Raw genomic sequence first — 15940 nt, forward strand, 5'->3', positions numbered from 1 at the left:
TCAGTATCTGTGTGGAGTTTGCACATTCTCCCCATGTCTGCGTGGGTTTCTTCTAGGGGCTCCGGTTTCCTCCCACAGTCCAAGGATGTGTGGGTTAGGCTGATTGACCATGCTAAATTGACCCTAGTGTCAGGGGCATTAGCAGAGTAAATATGTGGGGTCACGGGTGGGATTGTGGTCGATGCAGACTTGATGCATTGAATGGCCTCCTCCTGCACTGTAGGGGTTCTATGAAGTAGGCCATTCGGCCCATCAAATCTGTCCTGCCATTTAATGAGATCATGACTGATTTGATAATAATCCTCAAATCCACTTTCCTGCCTTATCCCCATAACCCTTACTGATTAAAAATCTGTCTATTGCACCCTTGAACCTACTTAACGACCCAGCCTCTACAGCTCTCGGTGGCAAAGAATTCCACAGATTCATCCCCCTCTGAGAGAAGAAGTTCCTCCTCACCTCTGTCTTGTATGGGTGACTCCTCACTATCTGTGTGGATTATGCCCTTTGGTCCAAGACTCTCCCACCCAGCGGAAATAACCTCGGAGGGAATGTTGTTTTTCAGATGTGACGTTAAACCAGAGCCTGTCTGCCTCCCCAGGGCTTCGAGGAAAAGCAGGATGGATTGTCCAGGATGTGCTAATGCTTTACCAGCAACTGCTGTTCAAACCTCATTCACTGATGGTGATGAATTCTGGGATATCTAAGAATGTGAAAGTTGCTTTGGAAATTCAAGGTTGTTTGTGATCCCAGATCATTTATTAACTTTGTTATTCCACCCTCGCCACCAACAACCACCGCCCCCCCCCAACGACCCGCTTTCTCCACATCTTCCCTTCACCCAACTACACCAACCTTTCCCTGTGTTGAATTGCTGGTTGCCCCCCCACCAGCCCCCTGAATCTCAAACATTGATGAGACAGAGTAGAGGAATGAGATAGAGAATCTGGTGAACTGTTGCGATGACAATGTCTCTCCCTCAATGTCAGTCAAATGAAGGAGATAGTCATCGACTTCCGGAAGCGCAGTGGAGGACAAGCTCCCATCCACGTCAACGTGGATGAAATTGAAATGGTCAAGAGTTTCAAGTTTCTAGGTGTTCAAATCGCCAACAACCTGTACTGGTCACTCCACACCGACGCTATAGTTAAGAAAACCCACCACTTTCTCAGAAGGCTAAGGAAATTCGGTACATCAGCTACAACTCTCACCAATTTTTACAGATGCACCATAGAAAGCATCCTTTCAAGATGTATCACAGCTTGGTATGGCTCCTGCTCTGACCAAGACTGCAAGAAACTACAAAGTGTTGTGAATGTAACCCAGTCCATCATGCAAGCCAGCCTCCCATCCATTGACTCTGTCTATATTTCCTGCTGTCTCAGAAAAGCAGCCAGCATGATTAAGAACCCCACACACCCAGGGCAGATTCTCTTCCATCTTCTTCCATTGGGAAAAAGATACAAAAGTCTGACAACATGTACCAACCGACTGAAGAACAGCTTCTTCTCTGCTGCCATCAGACTTTTGAATGGACCTATCGTACATTAAGCTGATCTTTCTCTACATCCTATCTGTAATTGCAACACTGTTTTCTGTAATCTTCTCCCCATGTACTCCATGAATGGTATGTTTTGCCTACATAACACAAGAAACAATACTTTTCACTGTATCCCAATACATGTGACAATAATAAATCAAATGAATGTTGGACCCTTGGAGGACGAGAGGGGGGATTTAGCAGTGGGTAACGAGGAAATGGCTGAGGCTTTAAATAAGTTTTTTGTGACGGTGTTCATGGAGGAGGACACAAATAGCTTGCCGAATATTGAAGATAGAGGGATGGTAGGAGATGAGGTTCTTAATGCAATTACTGTCACTAGAGAGATAGTGCTTGATAGACTAACGGGACTGAAGGTAGACAAGTCTCTGGGACCGGATGGAATGCATCCCAAGATTCTGAAAGAAATGGCAGAGGTGATAGCGGATGCCTTAGTGATTATTTATCAAAATTTGCTGGACTCCGGGGAAGTGCCAGAAGATTGGAAAACAGCTAATGTTACACTGCTGTTCAAAAAGGGTAGCAGACAAAAGGCAGGGAATTGTAGGCTGGTTAGTTTAACGTCCGTAGTTGGTAAAATGCTAGAATCCATCATCAAAGAAGAAATAGCAAGACACCTTGAAAAGAACGGTTTGATCAAGCAGATGCAGCACTGATTCGTTAAGGGGAAGTCGTGTTTAACAAATTTATTGGATTTCTATGAGGATGTGACTAGTGCGGTAGACAGAGGGGAACCGGTGGATGTGGTGTTTTTAGATTTCCAGAAGGCGTTTGATAAGGTGCCTCACAAAAGGTTGCTGCACAAGGTTAGGGTGCACAGAGTTGGGGGTAAGGTGTTGGCGTGGATAGAGGATTGGTTGACTAACAGGAAGCAGAGAGTTGGAATCAGTGGGTGCTTTTCTGGTTGGCAGTTGGTGACTAGTGGAGTGCCACAGGGATCGGTGCTGGGGCCTCAGCTATTTACCAATTACATAGATGATCTGGAGGAGGGGGCTGAGTGTAGGGTAACGAAATTTGCTGTTGACACGAAGATGAGTGGAAAAGCGAATTGCGTGGAAGGTGTGGAAAGTCTGCAGAGAGATCAGGATAGGCTGAGTGAGTGGGCGAGGACCTGGCAGATGGAGTATAACGTTAGCAAATGTGAGGTTATCCACTTTGGTAGAAATAATTGTAGGAGGGATTATTATTTAAAGGGCGAAAAGCTGCAGCATGCTACAGTGCAGAGGGACCTGGGGGTCCTTGTGCACGAATCGCAAAAACCCAGTCTGCAGGTGCAGCAGGTGATCAAGAAGGCAAATGGAATGTTGGCCTTTATAGCGAGGGGGATAGAATATAAAAGCAGAGAGGTCTTGCTGCAACTATACAGGGCACTGGTGAGGCTGCAACTGGAGTACTGTGTGCAGTTTTGGTCCCCTTATTTGAGAAAGGATATATTGGCCTTGGAGGGAGTACAGAGAAGGTTCACTAGGCTGATACCGGAGATGAGGGGGTTAGCTTATGAAGAGAGATTGAATAGACTGAGTCTGTACTTGTTAGAGTTTAGAAGGCTGAGGGGGGATCTTATAGAGACTTACAAGATAATGAAGGGGATGGATAGGGTAGAGGTAGAGAGATTCTTCCCGCTTAGAAAGGATAGCAGGATCAGAGGGCACAGCCTCAAAATAAGGGGCGGCAGTTTAGATCGGAGTTGAGGAGGAACTTCTTCACTCAAAGGGTGGCGAGTCTCTGGAATTCTCTGCCCATTGAAGTGGTGGAGGCTGCCTCGCTAAATATATTTAAGTCACAGGTAGACAGGTTTCTGATAGACAAGGGAATTAAGAGTTATGGGGAGAAAGTGGGAAAGTGGAACTGATCCACTTCACATCAGCCATGATCTTGTTGAATGGCGGGGCAGGCTCGAAGGGCTAGATGGCCTACTCCTGCTCCTATTTCTTATGTTCTTAAATCAGCATCACCAGTTTACATGTTATACTCAGCAAATAAATCAGCTTTCATTTCAGAAGGGTTTTTCAAGGTTGCAAAGATTGATTTACACACGTGATCTACAGTAATTGAGATCTGGACATTCCAATCTCTAACCTTGATGAAAGGGGTAGTTCCATTACAGCTGAAGTCCTCATGTTGCAAATCCCAGGGGCTATAATCATTAACAGTGGAAAACACCCAATAAAAACGGGGAGATGAGGAATATTGGTTCGAACTGGTTTTGTGTACCTTAAAATGGAACACCAGTAAAAATGGTGAAATAAGCATTCTGGACTGACCTGTTCTTTTCCCTATTGGGAAAGCGAGAGAGAGAGAAAATCCCTGGTGTGTGAGTTACAGTAAGAAGTCTCACAACACCAGGTTAAAGTCCAACAGGTGTATTTGGTAGCAAAATCCACTAGCTTTTGGAGCGCTTGCTGCTCCTTCGTCAGGTGAGTGGGAGTTCGGTTCACAAACATGGCATATAAAGACACAAACTCAATTTACAAAATGATTGGAATGGCAGTCTTTGCGAGTTTGTAAAGACTCACATTCCAACCATTATTTTGTAAATTGAGTTTGTGTCTTTATATGCCCTGTTTGTGAACAGAACTCCCACTTATCTGACGAAGGAGCAGCAAGCGCTCCGAAAGCTGGTGGATTTTGCGACCCAGTAAACCTGCTGGACTTTAACCTGGCGTTGTGAGACTTCTTACTGTGTTTACCCCCAGTCCAATGTCGGCATCTCCACATCATGAGTAAGTTACGCCAGAGACAGGAACTCAGTTGCAAGCCGGAGGTGTGTCGCCTGGCAGCTGAAACTACTGAAAAGGGAGGAGACTAAAACGTCTGAGCTGGATATAAGAGAGAGAGAGAGCAGGACTCAAAGGCTAGACTGCTTACTTGGTGGAAAGACAACGCTGGTGTGGACGGGATCTATCTATCAGCCTGGGCTCTGTACACAGGCTCTGGTCTGGATTTTTTGGTTCTGAATAAATTGCTCTAACAATTTGAAACTATGAGCGATAGGGACAGGAATAAGAGAATTCTCCTGGAACTACTGCGAGAGGGAGAGAACAGCAAGTGTGCTGACTGTGGAATAGCAGGTAAGGACAGGATAAACTGGTTTACCTGCCGGACTGAGGGAAGTTGGTCTGTACAGTGATGTATTTAACTCTTTACTTGACTGTATCCAAACTCAGACCAACACCCGTTCATTCATCACCTCTGTACTCACTGTCTGCACTGGCTCCCTGTCTTAGAGTGGCAAAGTGGCCAAATGGTTAGCACTGCTGCCTGACAGCGCCAGAGACCTGCGTTCAATTCCCAGCTCAGGATACTGTATGTGTGGAGTTTGCATGTTCTCCCTGTGTCTGCATGGGTTTCCTCTGGGTGCTCCGGTTTCTTCCCACAGTCTGAAAGCTGTGCTGGTTAGGTGCATTGACCTGAAAATGTGGCAACTAGGGGATTTTCACAGTAGCTTCATTGCACTGTTAATGCAAGCCTTTTTGTGACTAATAAATAAACTTTGTCTTGGCAACACCTTGATTTTAATGTTCATCCTTATACTTAAGCCCCTTTGTGACCTTGTCTTCTCCCTATCTCTAGAACCAGGTTGATTCCGGAGTTGAGAAGGTTGGCTTATGAGGAAAGACTGAGTAGACTGGGGCTATATTCATTGGAATTCAGAAAAATGAGGGGAGATCTTGTAGAAACATAAAATTATGAAAGGAATAGATAAGATAGAAGCTGGGAGGTTGTTTCCACTGGCAGGTGAAACTAGAATTAGGGGGCATGGTCTTAAAATAAGGGGGAGCAGATTTAGGACTGAGTTGAGGGGGAGCTTCTTCACCCAAAGGGTTATGAGTCTGTGGAATTCCCCGGCCAGTGAAGCAGTTGAGGCTACCTCATTGAATGTTTTTAAGGCAAGGATAGATAAATTTTTGAACAGTAAAGGAATTTAGAATTATGGTGAGTGGGTGGGTAAGTGCAGCTAAGTCCACAAGAAGATCAGCCATGATCTTATTGAATGTGGAGCATGATCAAGGTGCCAAATGGCCTACTCCTGCTCCTGGTTCTTATGAACTTTCTTCAGCCCCACACCCCCTCCAGGACCTCTCTGCCAATCCAATTCTAGCTTCTTGCACATCCTTGATTTTAATCACCCCACCTTTATTGGCCATACTTTCAGAATCAGAGACTTATCACTCCTCAATTCCCTCCCTAAACTGCTCCATCTTTCTTCCCAAAGCTCCTTGGAGCTAACCTCTTTGACAAAGTTTGATGTTTCCTCATCCCAATGTTTCTTTTTGTGGTTTGGTACCAAAATTCTGCTGGCTACTCACTCCTGCAAAGTGCCCTGAGATAGTCACAAAAAGTGGCCCTTCAGTCCATCCTGCCTGGCCATCGAGCACCTATTAATTCTAATCCCATAAAGAGACATAAAAATATATTTTACTTTATTGGAAGTGCTATATAAAAACAAAATGCTGTTGATATTTACCACACACAATGCAGTCTGCCAGCTCGGGATTTGCTCCTATTGTTGCCAATGGTTTTTAAATGGATGACTTGTCCTCTGTGCTGCCTGAGCCAAAGGCTGCTCAACAAACTGTCCATTGTAGTTTCATAAGAACATAAGAACATAAGAAATAGGAGCAGGAGTAGGCCATCTGGCCCTTCGAGCCTGCCCCGCCATTCAATAAGATCATGGCTGATCTGTCGTGGCTCAGTTCCACTTTCCCGCCCTCTCCCCATAACCCTTAATCCCCTCTCTTATCAAAAACCCATCAACCCGCTTCTTAAAAATATTTAGCGAGGCAGCCTCCACCACTTCAACGGGCAGAGAATTCCAGAGATTCACCACCCTTTGAGTGAAGAAGTTCCTCCTCAACTCCGTTCTGAACCGCCCCCCCTTTATCTTGAGGCTGTGCCCCCTAGTCCTACTGTCTTTTTTGAGCGGGAAGAGTCTTTCCACCTCTATCCTATCCATCCCATTCATCATCTTATACGTCTCAATGAGATCTCCCCTCATTCTTCTAAACTCTAACGAGTACAAGCCTAGTTTATTCAGCCTCTCCTCCCCCTCAACTCCAGACTGAGATCAGTAGATTTTTTGCTGGGTTTGGGTATCAGAGAATTGGGATAGGGCAGGGTATCAAAAGATGGGGAAATGGGACTGAGATACAGCCATGATCGGGATGAATGATGGTCTCCCCATTCCTGAAATTATGTGGGAGCTGGTGTCAACATCTTGAACGAAATCAGGAGTCTATACTTTTGAAAAGAATCAGGTATACCTTGTGTTCTTTATGATGTGATCTATAGGATTTTTAATAATATATAATACCCTTTATGCAATATATCACATAGTGTGGACTATATAATCTCACAACTCCAATAGTCACATGACCAAAGCCAGGAATTGAACCCAGGTCCCTGGTGCTGTGAAGCTGCAGTGCTAACCACTGTGCTACATGGTTGGCAATGGTGGCACAGTGATTAGCACTGCTGCCTCACAGCACCAGGGTGTCAGGTTTGATTCCTGGTTTGGGTCACTGTTTGTGTAGAGTTTGCACGTTCTTCCTGTGTGTGCGTGGGTTTCCTCCGGGTGCTCTGGTTGCCTTCCACAGTCCAAAAGATGTGCTGGTTAGGTGCATTGCCCCAAACAGGAACTGGAGTTTGGCGACTAGTGGAATTTCACGATAATCTTGTTGCAATGTTAATGTAAGCCTTACTTTTGACTAATAAGTAAACTTTTAATGTGAATTTCCTACTCCTTTACATTGATGAAGACTGTCCCCAAGAATGAATCCTTCTGTATAGTCACTTCAACAATTTCTATTTATACAGGTCTTTGCCATAAGATAACATCTCAAAAGCTCTTAAGCAAATCAGACAAACAAAATAAACCACCCCAAACTTCTTAATTAGGTTCCAGTCTGTAACTCACTCCCGGGTATCTGTTATTCTATATATAAACCACCCCGAACCCCTCGATTAGATTCCAGTCTGTGACTCACTCCTGGGTATCTGTTATTCTATATATAAACCGCCCCGAACCCCTCGATTAGATTCCAGTCTGTAACTCACTCCCGGGTATCTGTTATTCTATATATAAACCGCCCCGAACCCCTCGATTAGATTCCAGTCTGTGACTCACTTCCGGGTATCTGTTATTCTATATATAAACCACCCCGAACCCCTTGATTAGATTCCAGTCTGTGACTCACTCCCGGATATCTGTTATTCTATATATAAACCACCCCGAACCCCTCGATTAGATTCCAGTCTGTAACCCACACCCGGGTATCTGTTATTCTACATATAAACCACCCCGAACCCCTCGATTAGATTCCAGTCTGTAACTCACTCCCGGGTATCTGTTATTCTATATATAAACTACCCCGAACCCCTCGATTAGATTCCAGTCTGTAACTCACTCCCGGGTATCTGTTATTCTATATATAAACCACCCCGAACCCCTCGATTAGATTCCAGTCTGTAACTCACTCCCGGGTATCTGTTATTCTATATATAAACCATCCCGAACCCCTCGATTAGATTCCAGTCTGTAACTCACTCCCGGGTATCTGTTATTCTGTGTATAAACCATCCCGAACCCCTGGATTAGATTCCAGTCTGTAACACAGTACGGGTATCTGTTATTCTATATATAAACCGCCCCGAACCCCTGGATTAGATTCCAGTCTGTAACTCACTCCCGCGTATCTGTTATTCTATATATAAACCGCCCCGAACCCCTCGATTAGATTCCAGTCTGTAACTCACTCCCGGGTATCTGTTATTCTATATATAAACCACCCCGAACCCCTCGATTAGATTCTAGTCTGTAACTCACTCCCGGGTATCTGTTATTCTATATATAAACAACCCCGAACCCCTCGATTAGATTCCAGTCTGTAACTTGGTATCTATTATTCTTTTTTAAGATTTATTCTTTGACAGGATGTGGGTGTTGCCGGCTAGACCAGCATGTATTGCTGACCCCTAATTGCACTCGAGAAGGTTCTTGAACCTGTCGTTATGTGGTGTAGATATATACCCCTAATATATAAACCCTCTGAACTCCTCAATTAGATTCCAGCTTTGGGTATGGATTATTGAAATGAGTGGTAGGGATGGTTTTACTGTAAATGCAGGATTATAATGGTTGGGTTGTGAGTAATAGGGTGTCATTCACATGAGGGTGAAGTGACAGGCTGCACAACGTGATCACATTTCAGTTTAAAACCAACTTTCTATCAACACCTAACTTTTTTGAAAGTGCTTTTAGCTTTGGTAAAAATAGTACACTGCAAGTAAAGTAGCGAGTTGACAGGAAATGGTCTGTAAAGTGAGTAGCAGTAACCACTCTGAATAAATAGAGAATAAATAAGGTACTTAAGGTTTTTGACAAAGATATGAATAGGGTGTGGACTCAAGTACAGAATCAGCGTGAATGGAGGCGCTAATCCTATTCAAGTTACACACCCCAAACCTGTCCCGCATCACAACAGTAACTAAACTTCAGTAAACGTATCATTGACTGTAAATCATTTTGGGATAATCACAGGGAAATTTATTAAAACCTTTATCTTGCCTCTCTCTTCCTGCTCCTGAAGGAATTGATGGGGCTTTCCCCATTCACCACTTGCCTGAAACAATTCTCCTCATGTTTCCAAATACCACAATGGAGTTTTGTTTTTAAAGGAACGAATGAGCCCAAAGATCAGATTGAACAAGCTCCTGAACTTCTGCCCCAGGGGAGGCACGGTGGCACAGTGGTTAGCACTGCTGCCTCACAGTGCCAGGGACTGGGGTTCCATACCCAGTTTGGGTGACTGTCTGTGTGGAATTTGCACATTCTCCCTGTATCTATGTGGGTTTCCTCCAGGTTCTCCAGTTTCCTCCCATAGTCTGAAAGACGTGTGGGTTAGGTGCAGTGACCTGAACAGGCACTGGATTGTGGCAACTAGAGGAATTTCGCAGTAACTTCATTGCAGTGTTAATGTAAGCCTTACTTGTGAATAATAAATAAACTTTAATTTTAGTGTGGAGTTTATTAAATGCGATATGTGTACTGAGTGTCTTTCCCTCGGCCAGTTTGCTCCCTTCGATGTTAAAGATCAAACACAAGTTGCTGTTATTGTTGTTAATCGGTTACAGCATAACCTTTCACATTTAGAGCCTGTGTTCAGGTTTCTCCCAGACTGACAGCAGATCTGCGAACCTGTCTCCCACTGCTCTCTTTAAAACCCTAATAACAAAACTTCCAACCGGAGCAAAGACTTTCCTTCATACATTCTCTCTCACAACCGCTGACCATTCCAAAGAACCTTGCAGCCAGTGAAGTACTTCTGAAATACTACGTTACTTGTGTAATGTTGGAAACATGACAACCCACAAGCGCACAGCAAAATTCCGCAACTAACACTGATAATAACCAGGCAACAGGTTTTTAATGACGCAAACAGAGATAGATATTTACCAACTAGCCAGGGAGATTCCCCCCCCCTCAAAATATTATCAGAGGATGTTTTACATCTATTGGAGAGGGTACAAGGGGCCTCACTTTAACATCTCACCTGAAAGACAGCCCCTCTGACAGTGCGGCACTCCTTCAGTACTGACCCTCTGACAGTGCGGCACTCCTTCAGTACTGACCCTCTGACAGTGCGGCGCTCCCTCAGCACTGACCCTCTGACAGTGCGGCGCTCCCTCAGCACTGACCCTCTGACAGTGCGGCGCTCCCTCAGCACTGACCCTCTGACGGTGCGGCGCTCCCTCAGCACTGACCCTCTGACAGTGCGGCACTCCCTCAGCACCGACCCTCTGACAGTGCGGCACTCCCTCAGCACTGACCCTCTGACAGTGCGGCACTCCCTCAGCACTGACCCTCTGACAGTGCGGCATTCCCTCAGTACTGACCCTCTGAGAGAGCAGCACTCACTCAGCACTGACCCTGTAGCTGCCACTGAAGAGGGAGGACAAGGGAACAATATGACATTAGCCAGCAATCCCGCTGGATGGTACACAAAGACACAACAGCAAAATGGTACCGGTGCTAAAAGGATTAAATTCCAGGGCAGGTTGCATCAAATAGATCGTTTTCACTGGAGAGGATGAAAGAGGATGATCTGATTAAGGAGCTTACGATAGTTAAATCAGTCAGAAAGTAGACAAGAACAGGATCTATTTCCTCAAGGAGCAGGGGGGTAAGCGGGGGGCGGGGGGGGGGGGGAAACGCAGCAGGGGGCTGCGGGGAGGGTTTTGGGGAAAGTGGGGAGCTGGGGAAAGTGGGAGAGGGGTGGGCAGTAGGGGGGGGTGGGTGATGGGGTGAGGGAAACCAGGGGAAGGGGGTGGGAAAAGTGGTGGAGGTTTGGGCGATGAGGGGTGGGGGGGGGTGGTGAGGGACATCAGTGGAGAGGGAGGGGGAAGCAGGGTATGGGCGGGGGTGAGTGAGGGTGTGTGAAAGCAGGGGGGGGAAGTGGGGGGAAAGAGGGAGGTAGTCCAGAACAGGAGGCAGGATGTTAAAATTAGAGCGTTGCTTTTTGGGGGGGTGGGGGGGGATCCGTCAGGAGACATTTCGATGAATAAAAGATGAGTGCGAATCTGAAACTCCCCCCAAAAAAAAGTTGAGGCTGGAGGAGATGAACTGGGATCTCCGTTGGTTTGGGGTACTAAGGTCCACAGAAGCCAGGTGGGTAAATGGGGTTAAGATACAGAACAGCCATGATCTAATGATGGAACAGGTTTAAGGGGCTGAATGGCCTGCTGTTATTCCTACAGCGGAAGGCTGAAGCTGAGCTGCACTTACTCTGTAGTTGAATAACCAGGTAGCATCACCACCTGGGCCCACTGGCACGAGTGGCTCTGTAGGCTCTCAGACACTGGCGCCCTGATGGTGCCGGTGCTACCCCGAAGTCCCTGAGTCAGACTGAGAGCTGCGAGTTTGGAAAGTCATGGCCTGTGTCAGGATCAATGGATTGATCTGGAAGTGAATCAGCATCTTGCAAGTTCCTGGCCGGTTAATGCAACTCAGCAACATTGGTGCAAAGCAGCGGCTCGCTCAGGGGAAGTGAAATTCTTTTCTGAGCACTGAGCTTCCGAAAAACACACACATCACTGAGCTTACAGCAGCTCAGAATGTTCCGGAGTCTCCAACATTAACTCTCACTGCACATACTCTCTGAGCTACTGATGTAGACTTGCATTTATATAGCACCGTTCACAATCTCACTTTACAGCCAATTAACTACCATCGAAATGTAGTTACAGTCGTGGAAAATACCGCAGCCAATTTCTACACAGCAAGATGCCACGGGCAGCAATGTGATAATGACCAGATAATCTGTATTTTTTTTAAACTGATGCTGTTTGAGGGCTAATTGTTAGCAACAGGGCACTGGTGATAATTCCTTCTCTTTAAAGAGAGCCTCAAAATGGCAGATAGAGCCTCAGACATCTCGTCCAAAAAAAAAATTACTTTTACAGTGCAGCGCTCCCGTCATCTCTGACATTAATCTTGTTAAACTGAAATAAAATCATGGGATCTTTTCTGTCAGTAAGAAGTCTCGCCAGTAACCAGGTTAAAGTCCAACAGGTTTATTTAATAGCAAAAGCCACCAGCCTCCGGGCCTCTGACCCTTCATCAGGTGAGTGGAGAGTTCTGATCACAAACAGGGGATGTAAAGATACACACACAGTTTACAGAAAACTGTTTAGACTGCAAATTTTTACAGCCAATCAAGTCTTAAAGGTGCAGACAATGTGAGTGGAGATAGCGTTAAGCATGGGTTAAAGAAATGTGTATTGTCTCCAGGCAGGACAGTAAGTGAAATTTTGCAAGCCCAGGCAAGTTATAAATAGTGTGACATGAACCCAAGATCCCGGTTGAGGCCGTCCTCATGTGTGCAGAACTTGGCTATCAGTCTCTGCTCAGTGATTCTGAAGGCTGCCTTGGAGAACGTTTACCCGAAGATCAGCAACCAAATGCCCGTGATCGCTGAAGTGTTCGGCAACAGGAAGAGAACACTCTTGCCTGGTGATTGTCGAGTGATGTTCATTCATCCATTGTCGTAGCATCTGCATGGTCTCCCCAATGTACCATGCTTCGGGATGTCCTTTCCTGCAGTGTATCAGGTTGACAACATTGGCCGAGTTGTAAGAGTATGTGCCATGTACCAGGTGGATGGTGTTCTCATGGAAGATGATGGCATCCCTGTCGATGATCCGACATGTCTTGCAGAGGTTGCTGTGGCAGGGTTATGGGATGCCGTGGTCACTGTTCTCCTGAAGGCTGGGTAGTTTGCAGCAGACAATGGTCTGTTTGAGGTTGTGCAGTTGTTTGAAGGCAAGAAGTAGGGATAGCCTTGATGAGATGTTCATCTTCATCAATAACATTGAAGACTCTGGAGAAGATGTCGTAGCTTCTCCACCCCAGGGAAGTACCGGATGATGAAGGGTATTCTGTCCACTGTGCCCCGTGCTTGTCTTACATAAGAACATAAGAAATAGGAGCAGGAGTAGGCCATCTAGCCTTTCGAGCCTGCCCCGCCATTCAATAAGATCATGGCTGATCTGTCGTGGCTCAGTTCCACTTTCCCGCCCTCTCCCCATAACCCTTAATCCCCTCGCTTATCAAAAACCCATCAACCCGCGTCTTAAAAATATTTAGCGAGGCAGCCTCCACCACCTCAACGGGCAGAGAATTCCAGAGATTCACCACCCTTTGAGTGAAGAAGTTCCTCCTCAACTCCGTTCTAAACCGCCCCCCCTTTATCTTGAGGCTGTGCCCCCTAGTCCTACTGTCCTTTCTGAGCGGGAAGAGTCTCTCTACCTCTATCCTATCCATCCCATTCATCATCTTATACGTCTCAATGAGATCTCCCCTCATTCTTCTAAACTCTAACGAGTACAAGCCTAGTTTATTCAGCCTCTCCTCATAGCTCAACCCCTTCAACTCTGGCATCAGCCTAGTAAACCTCCTCTGCACTCCCTCCAAGGCCAAAATATCCTTGCGTAAGTACGGCGCCCAAAACTGCACACAGTACTCCAGCTGTGGCCTCACCAATGCCCTATACAGCCGCAGCAAGACCTCCCTACTTTTATATTCAATCCCCCTCGCTATGAAGGCCAGCATCCCATTCGCCTTCCTGACCACCTGCTGCACCTGCAGGCTGGGTTTTTGTGACTCATGCACAAGGACCCCGAGGTCCCTCTGCACCGTCGCCTGCTGCAGTTTTTCGCCACGTAAATAATAATCCTTCCTACCATTATTCCTACCAAAGTGGACCACCTCACACTTGCCAACATTAAATTCCATTTGCCAGTTCCTGGCCCATTCGCCCAGCCTATCTAGATCCTTCTGTAGACTCTCCACACCCTCCGCGCAATTTGCCGTTCCACCAATCTTGGTGTCATCTTCTGAGGAGATCGGTGACGCTGTGGCGCGTCAGAACTGTCGATCGATGAGTCGAGCGCCATATCCTGTTCTTATGAGGGCATCTTTCAGCGTCTGGAGGTGTCTGTTGCGATCCTCCTCATCGAGCCAATGTTGTCTGCCTGATACACTGCAGGAAAGGATGTCCTGAGGCATGGTACATTGGCGAGACCATGCAGACGCTACAACAATGGATGAATGTACACTGTTCGACAATCACCAGCCAAGACTGTTCTCTTCCTGTTGCCAAACACTTCAGCGGTCGTGGGCATTCGGCCTCTGATTTTCTGGTAAACGTTCTCCAAGGCAGCTTCACGACACACGACAGCGCAGAGTCGCTGAGCAGAAACTGATAGCCAAATTCCGCACACATGAAGACGGCCTTAATTGGGATCTTGGGTTCATGTCACTCTATTTGTAACCCCCATGACTTGCCTGGGCTTGCAAAATTTCACTAACTGTCCTGTCTGGAGACAATACACATCTCTTTAACCTGTGCTTAATGCTATCTCCACTCACACTGTCTGCACCTTTAAGACTTGATTAGCTGTAAAAACTTGCATTCTAATTAGTATTCTGTAAACTGAGTGTGTGAGTTTACATCCCCTGTTTGTGATCAGAACTCTCCACTCACCTGACCAAGGGTCAGAGGCCCGAAAGCTAGTGGCTTTTGCTACCAAATCAACCTGTTGGACTTTAACCTGGTGTTGTGAGACTTCTTACTGTGTTTACCCCAGTCCAATGCCGGCATCTCCACATCATGACTATCATCTTTTCTGTCCACAGGAGTTGATGTCGAAATCCAATAATGATTCTGCTGAAAGTAGAGTAGGCCTGAAGGGCCACATTGCTTACTGTTGATATGTTTTTGTGGCTTAGTTTGGTAATGTGGTCCCTTTAAGGGGTGAGTTGTTGAGGGTCATGTGATATGGCTGGACCCAATGCAGAGGCAGTGCGGGAAGCTGAACCAATCAGGAGTAAGGTGTGCATTTTGGAATGGGGAGGAATCTCAGTTGGAGGTAGGGAGGACAGGAGACTGGGTGTGTATTGCAATTCTGTTAGATCCATATCTTGTGTATATTATATTGATAATAAATCAATAATTACTTGAAGCCACAATGCCTTTGGTGTTACCACACTTTGTGTCCATTATTTTCTAGATATTTGCTTCCTGGGTGCTTTTTTTTGTAATGTTTTGGGTGGCACAGTGGTTAGCACTGCTGCCTCACAGCGTCAGGGGCCTGGGTTCAATTCCAGCCTCGGGTCACTGTCTGTGTGGAGTTTGCACGTTCTCCCCGTATCTGCGTGGGTTTCCTCTGGGTGCTCCGTTAGTCCAAAGATGCACGCGTTAGGTGGACTGGCCGTGCTAAATTGCCCTTTAGTGTCAGGTGAACTAGCTAGGCTAAATGCATGGTGTTATGGGGTTGTCACCTAGGTGGAATTGTGGTCAGTGCAGACTTGATGGGCCAAATGGCCTCCTTCTGTACTGTAGGGATTCTATGTTTCACTAAGTTAACGATGTTATTGAAATGTTGCTTTAAATAATTAACTAGTGATTTCTGATTTCTGCTCAGATCCTGACTGGGCTTCTTACACACTCGGGGTGTTTATCTGCCTGAACTGTTCCGGGATTCATCGCAACCTGTCTGGGATCAGCAGAGTCAAATCGATCCGACTGGATTTCTGGGATGATGAATTAATTGAGGTACAGGACTTGCCTGCGTTGTAATGTTACCTCTCGATCAGTATCCAGCCTGTACTGGATTGTGCTCAGATTAGAAAGGTCACAGCTTGTCCGCAATCAGGTTATTTTGGAAGTTTAGAAAAATTAATTCACAGCTGGTGTGGGCATCGCTGGCAGCGCCTGGCACTGGCTGCCTGTCTCTGGTGATAATGATCTGTCTTCTGGAATCTCTGCAGTGTGCGCTGTATTTCTTTGTAACAACGTGATGCCTTTGTGTGGAGTCTGC

General features: G+C 46.2%; 1 protein-coding gene across 1 annotated transcript in view; it reads left to right on the top strand.

The window, feature by feature from the left end:
• Positions 1 to 4406: 4406 nt before the first annotated feature.
• adap2 (ArfGAP with dual PH domains 2) overlaps positions 4407 to 15940 on the top strand; it is a 36483-nt gene continuing 24949 nt past the window's right edge. Inside the window, exons 1-2 of the mRNA XM_080209326.1 lie at positions 4407 to 4632; positions 15545 to 15675. Coding sequence (XP_080065452.1) covers positions 4545 to 4632; positions 15545 to 15675 — 219 coding nt within the window. The 5' untranslated portion in view covers positions 4407 to 4544. The remainder of the gene's footprint in view (positions 4633 to 15544; positions 15676 to 15940) is intronic.

This window comes from Carcharhinus amblyrhynchos, chromosome 21 (genome assembly GCF_965287045.1).
Source record: "Carcharhinus amblyrhynchos chromosome 21, sCarAmb.v2.hapA, whole genome shotgun sequence".
Taxonomy (NCBI): domain Eukaryota; kingdom Metazoa; phylum Chordata; class Chondrichthyes; order Carcharhiniformes; family Carcharhinidae; genus Carcharhinus; species Carcharhinus amblyrhynchos.